This window comes from Bos mutus, chromosome 9, assembly GCF_027580195.1.
Source record: "Bos mutus isolate GX-2022 chromosome 9, NWIPB_WYAK_1.1, whole genome shotgun sequence".
NCBI classification, from domain to species: Eukaryota; Metazoa; Chordata; class Mammalia; order Artiodactyla; family Bovidae; genus Bos; species Bos mutus.
This window is the reverse complement of record NC_091625.1, coordinates 40886190-40901738: the sequence shown is the minus strand read 5'-3', so window position 1 is coordinate 40901738 and position 15549 is coordinate 40886190. Positions and strand designations below refer to the sequence as shown.

Genomic DNA, 15549 nt, shown 5'->3' with positions numbered 1-15549 from the left:
TAACCATATCTCAGTACTGAACTCAGAGTTGTCCAAGAATGATAAAATCAAACCTGGTCTCCCAAGTCATTTGAAGGTCTGTTTTTCAAAGTGGAAGAATTAAACATTTTCAGTTTAATAGTTTGATTTATAACCGTTAAATATTTAAGACACTTAGACATCCGGAATGTGAGCCTCCATTTGTACTTTTTTTTTTAACTGAAGAATAAGTGCTTTACAGTATTGTGTTGGTTTCTTACCAAACATCAACAGAAATCAGCCACAGGTTTACCTATGTCCCCTCCCACTTCAACATCCCTCCAACCTCCCTCCCCATCCCAACCCTCTAGGTTGTTACTGAGCCCCGGTTTGTGTTTCCTGAGTCATACAGCAAATTCCCATTGGCTATCTATTTTATATATGGTAATGTATGTTTCCGTGTTACTCTCCATACATCCCACCCTCTCCTTCCCTTCCCCCACCCAGCCATGTCCATAAGTCTGTTCTTTATGTCTCATTTGTACTCTTATCCTTGACCCTGTGGATGTTAGGATCAGACCTGAAAGAGAAGCTTGCAAGGCTGACGCCAATGTTTTTCTATGGAGGATGAATGGAAGTGGGTCTGTGAGCCAAAGCAATGTGTGCCGTGAGCAATAGTGTGGTGGCGCTGCCCTGGAGGAGCTGTTGTGAGTGATGCCCCTTTCCTTTCAGGTCACTTTCAGGAAAGACCACCTCGAGGCCTGCCTCCTTTCCCTAGGTTGTGATGTGATGGCCAGAGAACGCAGCAACTTCGAGAGCTACTCCATGTGTTACGAGCATATATTGGAGCACGTTAGACAGAAGCTCTGCCAGAAGGAGCAAGTATGTTCCCAGACAGATGAGAAATACACTGGGGAAGGTGTGGGTAGGGAGGCCCAGGAGTGACTCCACAATGCGAGAGGTGTTCTTAATGTAAGAATTGAGGGTAAATGATACTCTCCAAATTTCTTTTCTTGTTGGCTTATTTCCTTGGGCTCTGGTCTTCTCAGCTGGGATGGTGATGGCCCCAGCAACAGTGGGTTGTATGCTTTGGAGGCTTCTAGTGGGGAATATAAGAGGTGAACAACAAGGCAGCTGGCCCTTTGGAGAAGATCCTCAGCTGACCTTCCCACTCTCAGCAAACACAGGGAACTTTGTGCTGTTCCTGGTCCAGCAAGAAGCCAGGATCCCTGAGTAAGCTGTCTTCAGGATACGCATCGTGGGTCTCACTGATGAGACCATCTTAAAATGAGAGCCTATCCCAAAGTGCAGTGGGGCAACAACTACAGTCCTGGCTCCAGTTGGAGCTTGAGGATCTCAAAACGAAGCACCAGTAACACAAATAAGAGAAGTCTGGAGCATGCAGTACTGAATAAATGTTTGAGTTCGACGGTGCACTGTTTTTTCCTCTTCAGGAATTAGACATTATACGAAGAGGTCAAAATCCACCTGAAGACAAGGCTGGTCAGGTAGGCCAGTTATTACTCTAAAAGCTTTCTTCTCCATTTTTCGAATCCACAGTCTCAGCAGTAGCGAGGCATGGGACATGCTGCTGTCATCTTCTTGTGCCTCTTCCTGTAGAAATCCTGTCAATGACTGGTCCCCTACAGAGACATCCAGAGAGTGTGTTTGTACTTTTAAGCACAAACTTAAAAAGCACAAACTTAAAGACTTTTTTCCTTTAGTTTTTTTGCTGACTCTTGTTATTTTTTATTGCTTTGTTTTTTCTTTTTGTTGTTATTGGTTGTGTGTGGGAGGGTGGGTGTTTTCTTCTCAGGTCAGCATGCCATCTGAGGAAAAGGTAGTTAGGCTAAGGTGTCAAGGGAAGGCCAGTTTGGAAATGGAAGCTAAGACAGGTGAGTATTTTCTCCATATGAAAAGTGCTTAAGTAGCATTTCTTCTGGGTTCATTCATTCATCAACCATTTACTAAGCACCTACTATGTGTCTGGGACTGTTCTGGGACCCTTAAACCTTCCTTAGCTTCTGCTGCCTGAACTTGCACAACAAGACATTCGCCTTCTTCATTGGGCCCAAAGCAGAAGTCCAATTCAATGTTGATATACAAAGAACTCTTTCTGCAGTGGCTATTGGGAATTCCTGAATTAGTTCCCATTAAGAAAAAAATATTTCTGCCACTAGGTTGCAGAACTCAGTCACAATATGATCATGGAGATCACTGCCCTGAGAGCCCGACTCACGGATTTGGAGGAGGAGAATCTAAATCTCAAAAAGCAAATTAGAAAAGAAGTCCAAGAAGAATATGAAGCATTAGTCCAAGCTTTGTTTGTGACATGTTTGCACATCAAAGTAAGTGACCTGGGTGGGATGTCTGGACAGTCCCATGGAGACCCGGGTATACCTGCCTCCCATGGTGGTTGTACAGAGGGATCAATAACAGAGTGGGCTTTGGGACAAGAGTTTGTTGGGGCCAAGAATGCTCCAGCTCTAGGCTTTCACTGAAGAGAGTGAGTCAGCGATGGGTGCTCATTATTTTACCAAAAGAGACACTGAATTTTAAATAATTTAGATATTTGCTATTTTCCTCACTCTACTGCATTGTTACCATCTGATTGCTGTTGAGGCAAGGGGGAGTTCTTCTTCTCCCAAACCCCAACAGTTTTATGTTACTCTTTTGTCTACTGAATGACCATCCGAAACAGGAGAGAGCAGTACCCTGGGCCAGGCCAAGCCCCAGTGTAGGTAGCAACAGCTACCTCCTAGAAGCTCACTGGGCAGATTCGAATTTGAATCAGCTTTTGAAAATTTTACAGCCCTCAAAACTCCCACTAGCTGGGCATATACAGTGTCAGGGAACTGCTGACCTGTCAATAAAGGTCCTCTCAGAAGAGGAGTGATGGGTGCACACATGCCCACAGCACTGTGGAAGCCTGTCACTGCCTTATGACTTCTGAGAAGCTGTAAGATGGAGACCCATGCCTAAAACAGGCCATCACGGAGCCTGGTCCAGCTGCCCCACAAGTGAGAATTTCAGTACAGCCATACCTCCCCCAAGTCCCCCAGATCTGCCCCCTTCCCTGCTATCAGGTGTTCCCCAGAGCCAGCCCCATGTGGGTCCTTCCATCACTCCCTCCTCCCAGGGGATTCCAGGGTGGTTCCTGGACTTGTTCCATTGAGAGGAGTTTCCACTGAGCCTCTCTGGTTATTCCAGAGAGGATTGAACACTGCTGCTTACTGTGAAGTGTCCATAAGGTACAAGTGCTTACAAATGTTAAGGGATCCAAACCAACTTGCATTGGGCATGGCACTGCAGCGAAGTGTAAGCAGACAGTGAAGTCTAGAATTTACTAAGCTGTCTTTCAGGTGTGAAATTGTTAAAAATTTCTTAGGTTCCTTTTAGTTTCTGTCAGATTCCAAGACAAGAAATTCTCTATTTCGCTCAGGCTCAACTAGTTGCACAAGCCCCTGGAGGTAGGGAATCCCTGTTTTATCCCAGGGTCCCCATAAGGTGGTGAAGCTTGAGCTGTGTGGTCACTAGCCAAGCTTTCTGCTGTGTCTCCCCTGCCCTAACCTCCCGTTTCCTCTCCAGGGAAGTGGTTCAGAGGTGACAGGACACCCCACAGTCACTTCTTACCCAAGGATGCTGGGTCTTCAAGTTGTACTAAGCAGTGAGCAAGCTGTTTCACCATAAGCTGTTAGCCATAGCCACTCAGAATGAACGGGCTGTTTGATAATGAGATTTCCGCTAGAGCCTAGAGAGGAAGGGCAGCCGGCCTATTCCTTCCTCTAATGTGTCTATTTTAATGGAGTTCCTTGTTAGTGGCTCATGGATAGTGTCTTATCTGCTCAGATTCTGCTGAGTAAATCTCATAGCAAAAATCCCTAGGTTCAAATTCCCAAGTAACCCTTTGTGTGTGTTTCTGGTGCTGAGGGGGTTGAGGGGAATGAGAGGGTGATTTGCTTTTCCACCTGTGACATCCCATTCTTCTGCCTCCTTGGCATCTGACGACCACAGGCTCTAAGATGTGCAGATGATGAAGCCCTGCAGGTTGAGGACAACACTAAAGGACTAAAGGGGTCACAAGTGATACTTTCAGACAGTGCCCGATAGAGTAATTGTTTGGTCGACGACGTTTTAATGTGAAATCGTTCCTGAAAGTTGGGTTTTAGAAGGCAAAATGACTCTTCCTCAGCTGCCCTTCCTAAACCTGAGTCTGCACTTTGCAGGAGAAGTTGGATGAGAATCAGCTTAATTTGATCCAGAAAGTGTGTGAGCTCATCGGCGAAGTAAGAACAGAAGGGATTGACAACATGAAAAGCCTAAAGAAGAAGTGGGGCTCCGCCAGGCCTGACGAAGAAATGAAAGAAAATCCAGCCAAAGTATGTGATTTCACTTAGAGTGGGGTATCAGCACTTCATCCCAGTGTCTGACCCTGCCACTTGCTTGGGTTGCATTCCTGTTCTGTTTCCCAGAGAAAGCCTGTGTCAGGCATTTTAAAAGGGCTCCGGGGCTCACTGCACAATTGTCTCATCTTCTGGAAGGCATGTTTCTGACGTTAGGATTTATGTCCTTCCCGAGAAAAGTGCTGCGGGCAACCTTTTCTGAAAGTGAGCCTTCTAAGCAGGAGCAGCTGCAGCCTTTGGAGCAGGACAACTGCGGCCTGCCCGCCCTGGTGCGCAAACTGAGGAGCCTGGGCCATTGGAGGCTGGTGGTGCAGCAGGCGCACTTCCGGGGCCAGCTGAGCAGGGCTGAGAAGGTGAGCGCTGGGGGAGGGAGGCCCTGCCCAGCCAGGGGGAAGGGTGGCACTGGCCTCCCTGGATGCAGCTGCCGCACCGGTGTCAGGTAGCAAGACCGACGGACCAAGAAGCAAATGAGAGGACAGATCAGAGAGTTTAGCACAAGGAAAGGGAAAAGATGGAGTTGGCAAACTTTGTCAAAGCACTGCAAATCTTTGGGTTTCACGCATTATTATCGGTGGGAAATGCACTAACAGTAAGTTGAAAATCTGTTTTAAGGAAAATTGAAACCAAAGCACATATCAATAGTGGTTTGGAAACTTTGACTTACTGTTTCCGAAAGATTTTATTTATGCTGATCTGTCACACTGTTCTTAACTGAAATTAAGGAGGCAGTGGCCAGCGGGAGCTCTATGCTTCCAGAAATTTCAAAGAATGATGGTTCAGAGACTGCTTGTGAAACTGAAAATGTGGAAAAGAAACTCATATCCTACCTTACTGTGTTTGGGATGTTCACAGGAAGCTGTGCAAACGAAAAAAGAGTGTTTGAACATCAAGCTAATGGCAGAACGAGAAGTGGTTTTATTTCGTCAACAGCTATTGGCTCTAAGGCAGGCCCTGGCTAGGGCTCAGGCAGACAATGTGAAGATGTGCAGGCAGCAGGAGAATCAGGTATCTGAGCTCAGAAGCCCTCTTCCTCCCTCTCTGTGAACACGTTCTGGCCAGGAGACACGGCACTGAGCTGCCTGTGGCGGTCACCAGAGTGCCGCAGTGTGGAGCTGAGCAGACGGCACTGCTGGAGAAGGATGGCCTGGATCCCAGCTTCCCTTCTCCCTCCTTTCCAGCCCAGAGACCAGGGGCAGTGGCCAAAAGGCTTTTGTTGTTATTCATATTTGGCTAAAATGGTGGGATACTGCTCATATCTAAGATTGATCTCTCTCTGTGTTTCTCTGAGTATTTTTTTTTTACCCAGAGAGCATCTAGGGGTCTGAGTCTCTGCCTCTAACACCTTCCTTTCATGCTCCAAGCATGTTTTCTATGAGTGTGGTCCAGCCATCAGCATTGTGCCCCAAGCAGAGAGTCTTGGTTCCTTTCCTGGTGACCCACACTAAATCTTAATTTCAGAAGTTACTGCTGCTCTAAAGAACTGGCACCAAAATAAAGGCTTTTTAAAATCTATGCTCTTAATAACTGTGCCAACCATCTGAGCATAAATGAAACAGAGGCCTTAGGTTTAGAGAGACAAGAGCTGAGTTTAAATAACAGCCTAGGAAACAGCCTGGGCATATTTTAAGAGATGGAATATAATCTGTTCCTTTTGGACCCTAATTCCTTCATTATGGTGTGCCAGTGAATTGTGATATATAATTATGTGATATATAATTATATAATTACCCTACAAGTATTAATCCTCATTATTAATACAATATTATAAGTAAGGATCGACCTTCTGGTAACTGTCAATTAGAAAAATTTCAGAACAGAACCAAATTATTACTGCTGTTTTTTAACCATCTGCAACCTGGCTTTTCCCAGGTTTTTTAAGAAGTCAAAACAGAGGCAACATTAGTGCCTCCCTTGCCCACTCTCGGTACGTACTGCATCAGCACGTTCTCCCCAGGTCCAGCCCTTCCGTTGCTATCACGTGATAAAGGGGTAGTGACGTGCTGATGCAGTCTGTAGTAGGAATGACTGTGGGGTCTTGCTGCTGGTTGGCACAAGACAGGACAGAATGGCTGGGAGGTGGTACCTGAACCCAGGAACACTTCACACAATTCTGCCCCTGGGTTTTAATTGAGGGGACAGTTGTGTTGGCCAGCGTTTCATTCCCTCTGCTGAGACCGTGTGCCTTTCTCATTTCCTGCCGCAGGCACAGTTGCTGAAAGAGTTAGAACACCGAGTGGCCCAGGAAGCTCTCCACAGGCAGCAGCTGGATTTAATGAAAGCCTCCAGCATGGAGAAGCTCTTAAAGGATGTGCAGCAAAAGGAACAGCACCTGCAGCTCCTCACTGAAGATGCCAAGAGGGCTTCTAAACTGGGCCAGCTGCAGCAGAAGAAAATTCAGAGAGAACTCCGACAGGTAACTCCAGTGAGAGGTAGCAAGTCAGGGCGCACCAGCCAGAGTGGTTTCCATCTTGTCCTCTCCACACCTCTCTTGCCTCCACAGTGGTATTCCTTACCTCGGTCACTCCCAGGAACAGCAGGGAAATGGAAATATCTATACCTGGGTGATTGTTCAAGCTGCTTGTGAGCAAAGATGATGGCTTGAGTGCCTTGAGGCCCAGAATCTTGGCATCTTTGTCACCCACTTGGAAAGCATATTTCCACATGGCTCTAATCTTTGAGCTAGGAGGGATCTTTTAGAAAATCCTGACAAGTAATCTGGAAAAGCAGCAAGTATTATTGTAAGGGAATTTTATTCATGGTGTTTCTGGAATTGTAGAAATAAGAAAGGAAAGGCTGAAGTGGTTTCCAGACCCAGTATGTTCTTCTTCAATATACCCCACAGCAAAAAAAAAAGGAAATAATGTACATGTGGACTAATGTAAGTTCCAACAAAGGAGACCACAGAATGAAATTCAACACAAAAGGAAAAATAAAAAAACTAAAACACCACTTTCTGGGGCAGGTGTTTCACACATATTCATTGAATAAATAAGTCATTTAATTCCCCAGATATAATAGGAAACAGAAATCAGAAGGTTAAATGATTGTTTTAAGTGCTCAAGGAAGTCAGTAATGGGAATTTTATAAAATAAATGACCAAAAAAGGATTAAAAAAGGTATCCTCTCACAGTTCAGGAGGTCAGAGTCTGAAATCTAGGTGTGGGTCCCTGCAGGCGGCTTGGGCAGAACCTGCGCCATGGCTCCCCTGGCTGCTGGCGGCTGACTGCAGTCCCCAGTGTCCCTGTGCATGCAGCTGCAGCTCTCCATCCGGCCTTCTTCCCTGAATCTCTGTGTGTGTGCATCTGTGCTTGCTCCACTGTTTATAAGGTCATCAGCGTTCAATTTACGGCCCTCCCTTTAATCCAGTATGACTTCATCTTCACTTAATCACGTCTACAAAAACTATTTTCAAATAAGGTAACATTTTGAGGTTCTAGGTTGTGGGAGACACTATTCAACCTGTTACACTATTACTTTTTCATAATTAAAAACAATTAGGAGATGATAAAAAATAAATTTAAAAAGAAAAAAATGCCTGTGATCTATGCAGATGAGTCACTTTGGGCATAGAGACTCTCTGGCCCGGGGACTCTGGGTCAGGGGTGCAAGGGGAGAGCAAACATGAAGCTGTCTTCTGGATGTGGGCCTTGTGTTAGGCCTGGAGATGGTGCTCAGTGCACTCCCTGCAGATGATTAGTTGAACTTAGAGGTCTGGGAGAGAGATCAAGTCTTTGCTTGAAGCCATCAGGGGTCCCACAGGCACTGGGCTTGGCCTACAAGGTCCTCTGTGAACTGGTTCCTCTCCCCTCCCCGCTTCTCCTCTGATAAAAGATAACTTTTGTGAGTAAACTTCTATTATAAGAGGATAACGTGTTCCAAGGGCTGCCTCTTTCTCGCTGATTAAGTTCTCGACCTTCCTGGTGCTCCTGATTTTCATAAGGCTCAGTTCAGCCTGACCAGGGATTTTTTGAAAACTTGTATTCCTGGGATAGCTTTGGACCCACACTGTCTCTGGCAATCCCCCTACCCCACCCTTCACAGTGAACTGATGGAACAGTTCTGCTTCCCAAAAGCATTTCTGCTTCCCAAGCACTTTTCCACTCAGGTGAGAAGCCGGCTTGCCCATGAGCGTAGTGTGAAGCTGGATGCTTTCCAGTGGGTAGAAGAGCTACAAAGTCAGCTTAATGATGCTGAGCAATCCTCCACCCAAAGAAACTCACCTGGCGGTAAGGATACCCTCTCTCTGGGTAGAATAAGCTCCCAGGGTTTTGGGTGGGGATTGAAGGAGGGTCCTGGGGACTAATGATAACATTCCAGTGGCTGTGAAGGGAGTGCTTCATATTTGTTGAATGAATGAATGAAACTTTATTCTCATTTGCAGTTAGAACTTTCTATTTTAGTTCACCTTGGAGTATTGATATATTAAAAGGTTTCAATCATAAAAACTAGTTCAAGTTGAAATATGTCACCAAAAGAAGACTGAGTATATCACTAGATTTTGAAGCAAGCTAACACCTTAGGAGAATAGAGGAGTAGAATTTGCCATCCTAATGTGTCTCTTTGGCATAAAGAGCTGATTATTTTTAAGAAAAAGCAGACATGGGAAGGGAGTAGACATTTCTCCAAAGAAGACATACAGATGGCTAACAAACACATGAAAAGATGCTCAACATCACTCATTATCAGAGAAATGCAAATCAAAACCACTATAAGGTACCATTTCACACCAGTCAGAATGGCTGCGATCCAAAAGTCTACAAATAATAAATGCTGGAGAGGGTGTGGAGAAAAGGAAACCCTCTTACACTGCTGGTGGGAATGCAAACTAGTACAGCCACTATGGAGAACAGTGTGAGATTCCTTAAAAAACTGGAAATAGAACTGCCTTATGATCCAGCAATCCCACTGCTGGGCATACACACTGAGGAAACCAGAAGGGAAAGAGACACGTGTACCCCAATGTTCATCGCAGCACTAGTTATAATAGCCAGGACATGGAAGCAACCTAGATGTCCATCAGCAGATGAATGGATAAGAAAGCTGTGGTACATATACACAATGGAGTATTACTCAGCCATTAAAAAGAATACATTTGAATCAGTTCTAATGAGGTGGATGAAACTGGAACCTATTATACAGAGTGAAGTAAGCCAGAAAGAAAAACACCAATACAGTATACTAACACATATATATGGAATTTAGAAAGATGGTAACAATAACCCTGTGTACGAGACAGCAAAAGAGACACTGATGTGTAGATCAGTCTTATGGACTCTGTGGGAGAGGGAGAGGGTGGGAAGATTTGGGAGAATGGCATTGAAACATGTAAAATATCATGTATGAAACGAGATGCCAGTGAATGCCCTGGTTCGATGCACGATACTGGATGCTTGGGGCTAGTGCACTGGGACGACCCAGAGGGATGGTATGGGGAGGGAGGAGGTAGGAGGGTTCAGGATGGGGAACACATGTATACCTGTGGCGGATTCATTTTGATATTTGGCAAAACTAATACAATTATGTAAAGTTTAAAAATTAAATAAAATTAAAAAAAAAAAAAAAAAAAGGGAGTTGCCCTTCTGTAAGAAATGTTTACAGTTTTAAGAGCATCTCTTTCTTCAGTACAAGGAAGAGAAGGATGACCAAATCTCTAGAAATTTATCTGTGGAAAAGACAAATCTGTGTAACAATGTTACCCTCATTTACTCTGCTTTTCCTGGTAACCTCTCATAACTGACTTTCCCCCATCCTCAACATCTTCTTCTGTCTTCAGCTGAGGATGGCATTTAAGTTGAGAGCTTCAGTAATGCTGCCAAGTTGCTCAGTTTTCCTAGGTCTCTCCCATGTGTTTGTTGTTCAGTCACTAAGTCATGTCTGACTCTGTGATCCCATGGACTGTAGCCTGGCAGGCTCCTCTGCCCTCCACTATCTCCTGGAGTTTGCTCAAATTCATGTTCATTGAGTTGGTGACGCTATCTAACCATCTTATCCTCTGCTGCCCCCTTCTCACTTTGCCTTCAATCTTCAGAGTCTTTTCCAGTGAGTCAGCTCTTCACATCAGATGGCCAACATATTGAAGCTTCAGCAATAGTCCATTCAGTGAATATTCAGGGTTGATTTCCTTTAGGACTGACTGGTTAGATCTCCTGCAGTCTAAGGGACTCTCAAGAGTCCTCCAGCACCACAAATGGAAAGCATCAGTTCTTCAGCCTCAGCCTTTTTATGGTCCAACTCTCAAATCCATATATGACTACTGGAAAAACCATAGCTTTCACTAGACAGACCTTTGTTGGCAAAGTGATGTCTCTGCTTTTTAATATGCTGTCTAGGTTTGTCATAACTTTTCTTCCAAGGAGAAAATGTTGTTTAATTTCATGGCCGCAGTCACCATGTACAGTGATTTTGCAGCCCAAGAAAATAAAATCTGTCACTGCTTCCACTTTTCCCCCTTCTATTTGCCATGAAGTGATGGGTCTGGTTGCCATGATCTTAGTTTTCTGAATGTTGAGTTTTAAGCCAGCTTTTTCACTCTCCTCTTTCACCCTCATCAAGAAGCTCTTTAGTTCCTCTTCACTTTCTGCCATTACAGTGGTATCATTTGCATCTCTGAGGTTGATATTTCTCCCAGCAATCTTGATTCCAGCTTGTGAGTCATCCAGCCTGGCATTTCTCATGATGTACTCTGCATATAAGTTAATTAAGCAGGGTGACAACATACAACCTTGTAGTTGTTGCTAAGTTGTTGTTGCTAAGTCACTTCAGTCATGTCCGACTCTGTGTGACCCCATAGACGGCAGCCCACCAGGCTCCCCCGTCCCTGGGATCCTCCAGGCAAGAACACTGGAGTGGGTTGCCATTTCCTTCTCAATGCATGAAAAAGTGAAAGTGAAGTCACTCAGTCATGTCCGACTTAGCGACCCCATGGACTGCAGCCTACCAGGCACCTCTGTCCATGGGATTTTCTAGGCAAGAGTACTGGAGTGGGGTGCCATTGCCTTCTCCAACAACCTTGTAGTACTCCTTCCCAATTTTGAACCAGTCTGCTGTTCCATGACCAGTCCTAACTGTTGCTTCTTGACCTGCATGCAGGTTTCTCAGCAGACAGGCGAGGTCTCTAAGAATTTTTCCACTGTTTGTTGCAATCCACACAAAGTCTTTAGTGTAGTCAGTGAAGCAGAAATAGATGTTTTCTGGAACTTCCTTGCTTTCTCCATAATCCAACAAATGTTGGCAAATTAAACTGTTGTGTGATTTTCTCCTGTTAATCTCATTATCAATTGAATTCTTAGACCAGCCAAAAGAACCTAGAAGGGTAAAGGAAAATTTCTTCCTTCCTGACAGGATACTAGTGACCACATTTCTCAGATGTTATTCATAAAGCACATTATGATTCTTGGGTCCTAGGGGCTTGAGGAGTCCTATGGAAATGACAATCAAAACAGCACTCTGGACAACACAGTCAGTGGGCAGCAATGGAACGGAGGCCAGAAGCTGGGATGTCTCTAAACTAGTTTCCTCTTGTGTAAGATGAGGACTAAATAAATTCCAAGTTCTCTTCTAGGTCTATCAAAAATAACAATAGCCACAATCAGCCTATTGTTAAGGTCAGCTAGGCCTTTCCTTTCTGTTCCATAGCACAGCCTGGTGGTTGACAATATGGACTTTGAAATAAGACAGCCAAGGTTAAAATCCTGCCTCTGTCACTGCTAGCTGTGTGACCCTGGACAGGTTAATTCACCTCTCTGTAAAATACCTACCTCAAAGATGAATCCTGAGGTCTCTATGAAACAGTGTGTGTCTGCCACAGAGTGTAGTTACACTAGGTCATTGTGCAAATGTTTGTTATTATACTTTCATACATGTGTGTACTCCTTTATCTGTGTTTTCTTTTGGCCACTTAACAGTGGTGTGAATGATGTGAGGAAACACTCACAGAAGCAGAACGATCATTTTCAAGCAGAAAGATCATTTTCAAGCAGAAAGATCATTTTCAAAGGTCAAGATAGTTTAGGTTTTCTAGGAAAAAGGCTGGACTTGTGACTTCCGTGGTGGCTCAGATGGTAAAGCATCTGCCTACAATGCAGGAGACCTGGGTTCAATCCCTGGGTCAGGAAGATCTTCTGGAGAAGGCAATGGCACCCCACTCCAGTACTCTTGCCTGGAAAATCCCATGGATGGAGGAGCCTGGTAGGCTACAGTCCATGGGGTCGCAAAGAGTCGGACATGACTGAGCAACTTCACTCACTCACCCCCTCCCTGCCCATACCTGCGGCCTGGGCCCTAACAGTGGGACTGGAGTCCTCCCCCAAGCCCAGATCCAAAGAGAAAGAGTGTCAAGAGCACCCAAGGGCCCTATTTTGATCAATCACCCTGAGTGATTCTGTATCTCCCACTATCCTCTACAGACGCCCTGGGGTTTTCTGTTTCTCCCTTTCCCCTCTGCCTCCATATGCCTCCAGCCTAGCCAAACATCTTTTAAATCCTTCTCCACGTTAACATGTCCAATCAAGCTGCCATCTGTGTCCTCTAAGACCTGCGCATTTACAAAGGAGGGCAAGAGTCAGGCAGGAGGCACATGGGGAGAACCCTAATTACCAGGATAGGAATGCAGCAGGAATGAAAGAGAAGCCTCTTTTTCAGGAAGCAGAGGTAGAAGTTACTTGCAGGTCTCAGCCCCCATCTGTCCCCTTCTGCAGTGATGGGAGGGGGTTTGCTCAGGACTTTCTACATGTTGTCTGTTGAAGAACAAATGCACAACCTAAAAGTTGTGATTAAGTTTTATTTGGAGAGCTTACTAGAATTTTTGCTGAAAAAAATCATGTAGTTGAACATCATAAGATTACTGCTAATCACAAAAAAACAAATTAATGATTTTAGTGTTTCTCTATGGACGGGAAGATGCAAGAACCTTATTCATAACTGAGTAGTCTTTCATTTTATGTATATACATATACACCACATCTTCTTTATCCACTCATCTTTTGATGAGCACTTAGATTGCCTTCATGTCTTGGCTGTTGTAAATACTGCTGCTATGCTATCTTTTCAAATTATAGTTTTCTCTGCGTATATGCCCAGGAGTGGAATTGCTGGATCATATGGCAACTATTTTTAGCTTTTCAAGGATCCTCCATACTGTTTCCCATAGTGTCTGTACCAATTCACATTCCCATCAATAGTGTAAGAGGGTTCCCTTTTCTCCATACCCTCTCCAGCATTTATTATTTGTAGACTTTTTGATGGTGGCCATTCTGACTAGTATAATACCTCAGTGTAATTTTGATTTGTATTTCTCTGATAATTAACAATGTTGAGTATCTTTTCATGTATTTGTTGGTCATCTGTGTATCTTCTTTGGAGAAATGTCTATTTAGGTCTTCTGCCCATTTTTTTATTGGGTTGGTTTTTTTGTCATTGAGTATATGAGCTGTTTGTATATTTTGGAAATTAAGCCCTTCCTTATCAATCATATCATTTGCAAATATTTTCTCTCCATTTGTAGGTTGTCTGTTTTATGGTTTCTTTTGCTATGCAAAAACTTAAAAGTTTGACTAGGTTCTATTGGTTTATTTCTATTGCCTTGGAAGACTGACCTAAGAAAACATTGCTACAATTTCAGAGAATGTTTGACTGTTCTCTTCTGGGAGTTTTATGGTGTCATGTCTTATATTTAAGTCTTTAAGCCATTTTATTGTGTATGGTGTGAGGGAATGTTCTAACAACTTCATTGATTTACATGTAGTTGTCCAGCTCTCCCCACCACCACTTGCTGAAAAGACTCTCTTTTCTCCAATGTATATTCTTGCCTCCTTTGTCAAAGATTAACTGATCGTGGATGTGTGAGTCTATTTCTGGGCTCTCTATTCTGTTCCACCGACTCATGCGGGCTTGATGAAGGTTTGTTTCTTGAGGACTGATTTCTCTCTGCATCTCTGGGCCCTGAGCATGCTGGGAGCAGACAGGAAGTAGAGCCCCTTGGGAAGCAAGATGTCTGTCACCTCTGTAGCTTCCATCCTCTGTTCAAGCTCACATGACAGGACTGGGGAATGGAGAGGGGACTGGGCTGACTCAGGTCATGTGACCAATTTTGAACAAATCACTGAAGCCAGAGACTGAGATGCCTGGTGGTCTTAGGCCCAGATCACATGTTCTCCTGGAGCTGAGGGGAAGGTCAGCTCACTCTCTCCTCCTCTTCACAGTAACTGATTTATTCTTAATTGAAGTATTATAGATTTACAGTATCATATTAGCTTCAGATATACAACATAATGATTCAGTATTTTTATAGTTTTTTGTTATAAAAAAATAAATTAAAAGTTGTTATATAATACAGCAACTATTTTAAATCTTCATGGTCTCTGCAGACACTGTCCTCCTCCTCCCCTATCAGATGGGAACTCCCTCTACTTCTTGTCCCCAGCCTACCTAAACCTAAACTCAGCTGCTTCTCCTTCCTTCCTGTTAAAATAGAAAAGGTGTTCCTTTTCCTCCCTGGGATAATCACTGTGATCAGCATCCCATGGGCTTCTATCGTCTCAGGGGCCTTGAGCTAATCTTTGTCTGCTTCCTGTCTATACATTCATATTTCCCACCCATCTATCCTGATCTTGCAATGAACAATGACTTGTTGAGCATGTATGTGCCATCAGCATAAAATCCACCATAAAATCTGATCAGTTGCTTGAGCCAGAAATCTGAAAGCTATTCTTCCTTACCCTGCATACCCAACTAATTACCAAGTCCTATTAATGTGAATATCTCAGTCTGCCTACTTCTACCCACAGGTCCAAGTAACCCATCATCTCTTTCACTTGGTCATAGACACACAGGCAAAAGACACTATCCATGTTTTGACATCTTCACTCAAAACTGATGAAGCTGAATCAGATACCCACTTTAAGCTCTAAAATTTTATGAATTAAACCTAGACCTGTACATTGCAACTAGAGATATAATTTAACATTTTTCACATTACAGGCCTTATATCCCAAGCTCACTACTCCCTGAGTTCTGCTTCCACATCATCCAGATACACCCAGCAACACCTTTTAAAGACTCAACTCACGGGCAGCAAAATAACAAGGATTCAAAGGCCAAAGACTGTAAGTAATGATAAACTTGATTATATGAAACAATGAAAAATGTAAATATGAAATCATAGTTTAGGGTCACTTCAAAGTTACATTAA

At 44.0% G+C, this 15549-nt stretch overlaps 1 protein-coding gene across 1 annotated transcript in view; it reads left to right on the top strand.

Annotated features, from left to right (window-relative positions):
* The window catches only part of LOC102274514 (coiled-coil domain-containing protein 162), a 150272-nt gene that overhangs the window by 132957 nt on the left and 1766 nt on the right, over positions 1-15549 (top strand). The window contains exons 28-36 of the mRNA XM_014481478.2: positions 691-840; positions 1413-1466; positions 2139-2306; positions 4185-4337; positions 4583-4714; positions 5214-5366; positions 6565-6774; positions 8467-8587; positions 15339-15463. Of these exons, the coding sequence (XP_014336964.2) occupies positions 691-840; positions 1413-1466; positions 2139-2306; positions 4185-4337; positions 4583-4714; positions 5214-5366; positions 6565-6774; positions 8467-8587; positions 15339-15463 (1266 nt within the window). The remainder of the gene's footprint in view (positions 1-690; positions 841-1412; positions 1467-2138; positions 2307-4184; positions 4338-4582; positions 4715-5213; positions 5367-6564; positions 6775-8466; positions 8588-15338; positions 15464-15549) is intronic.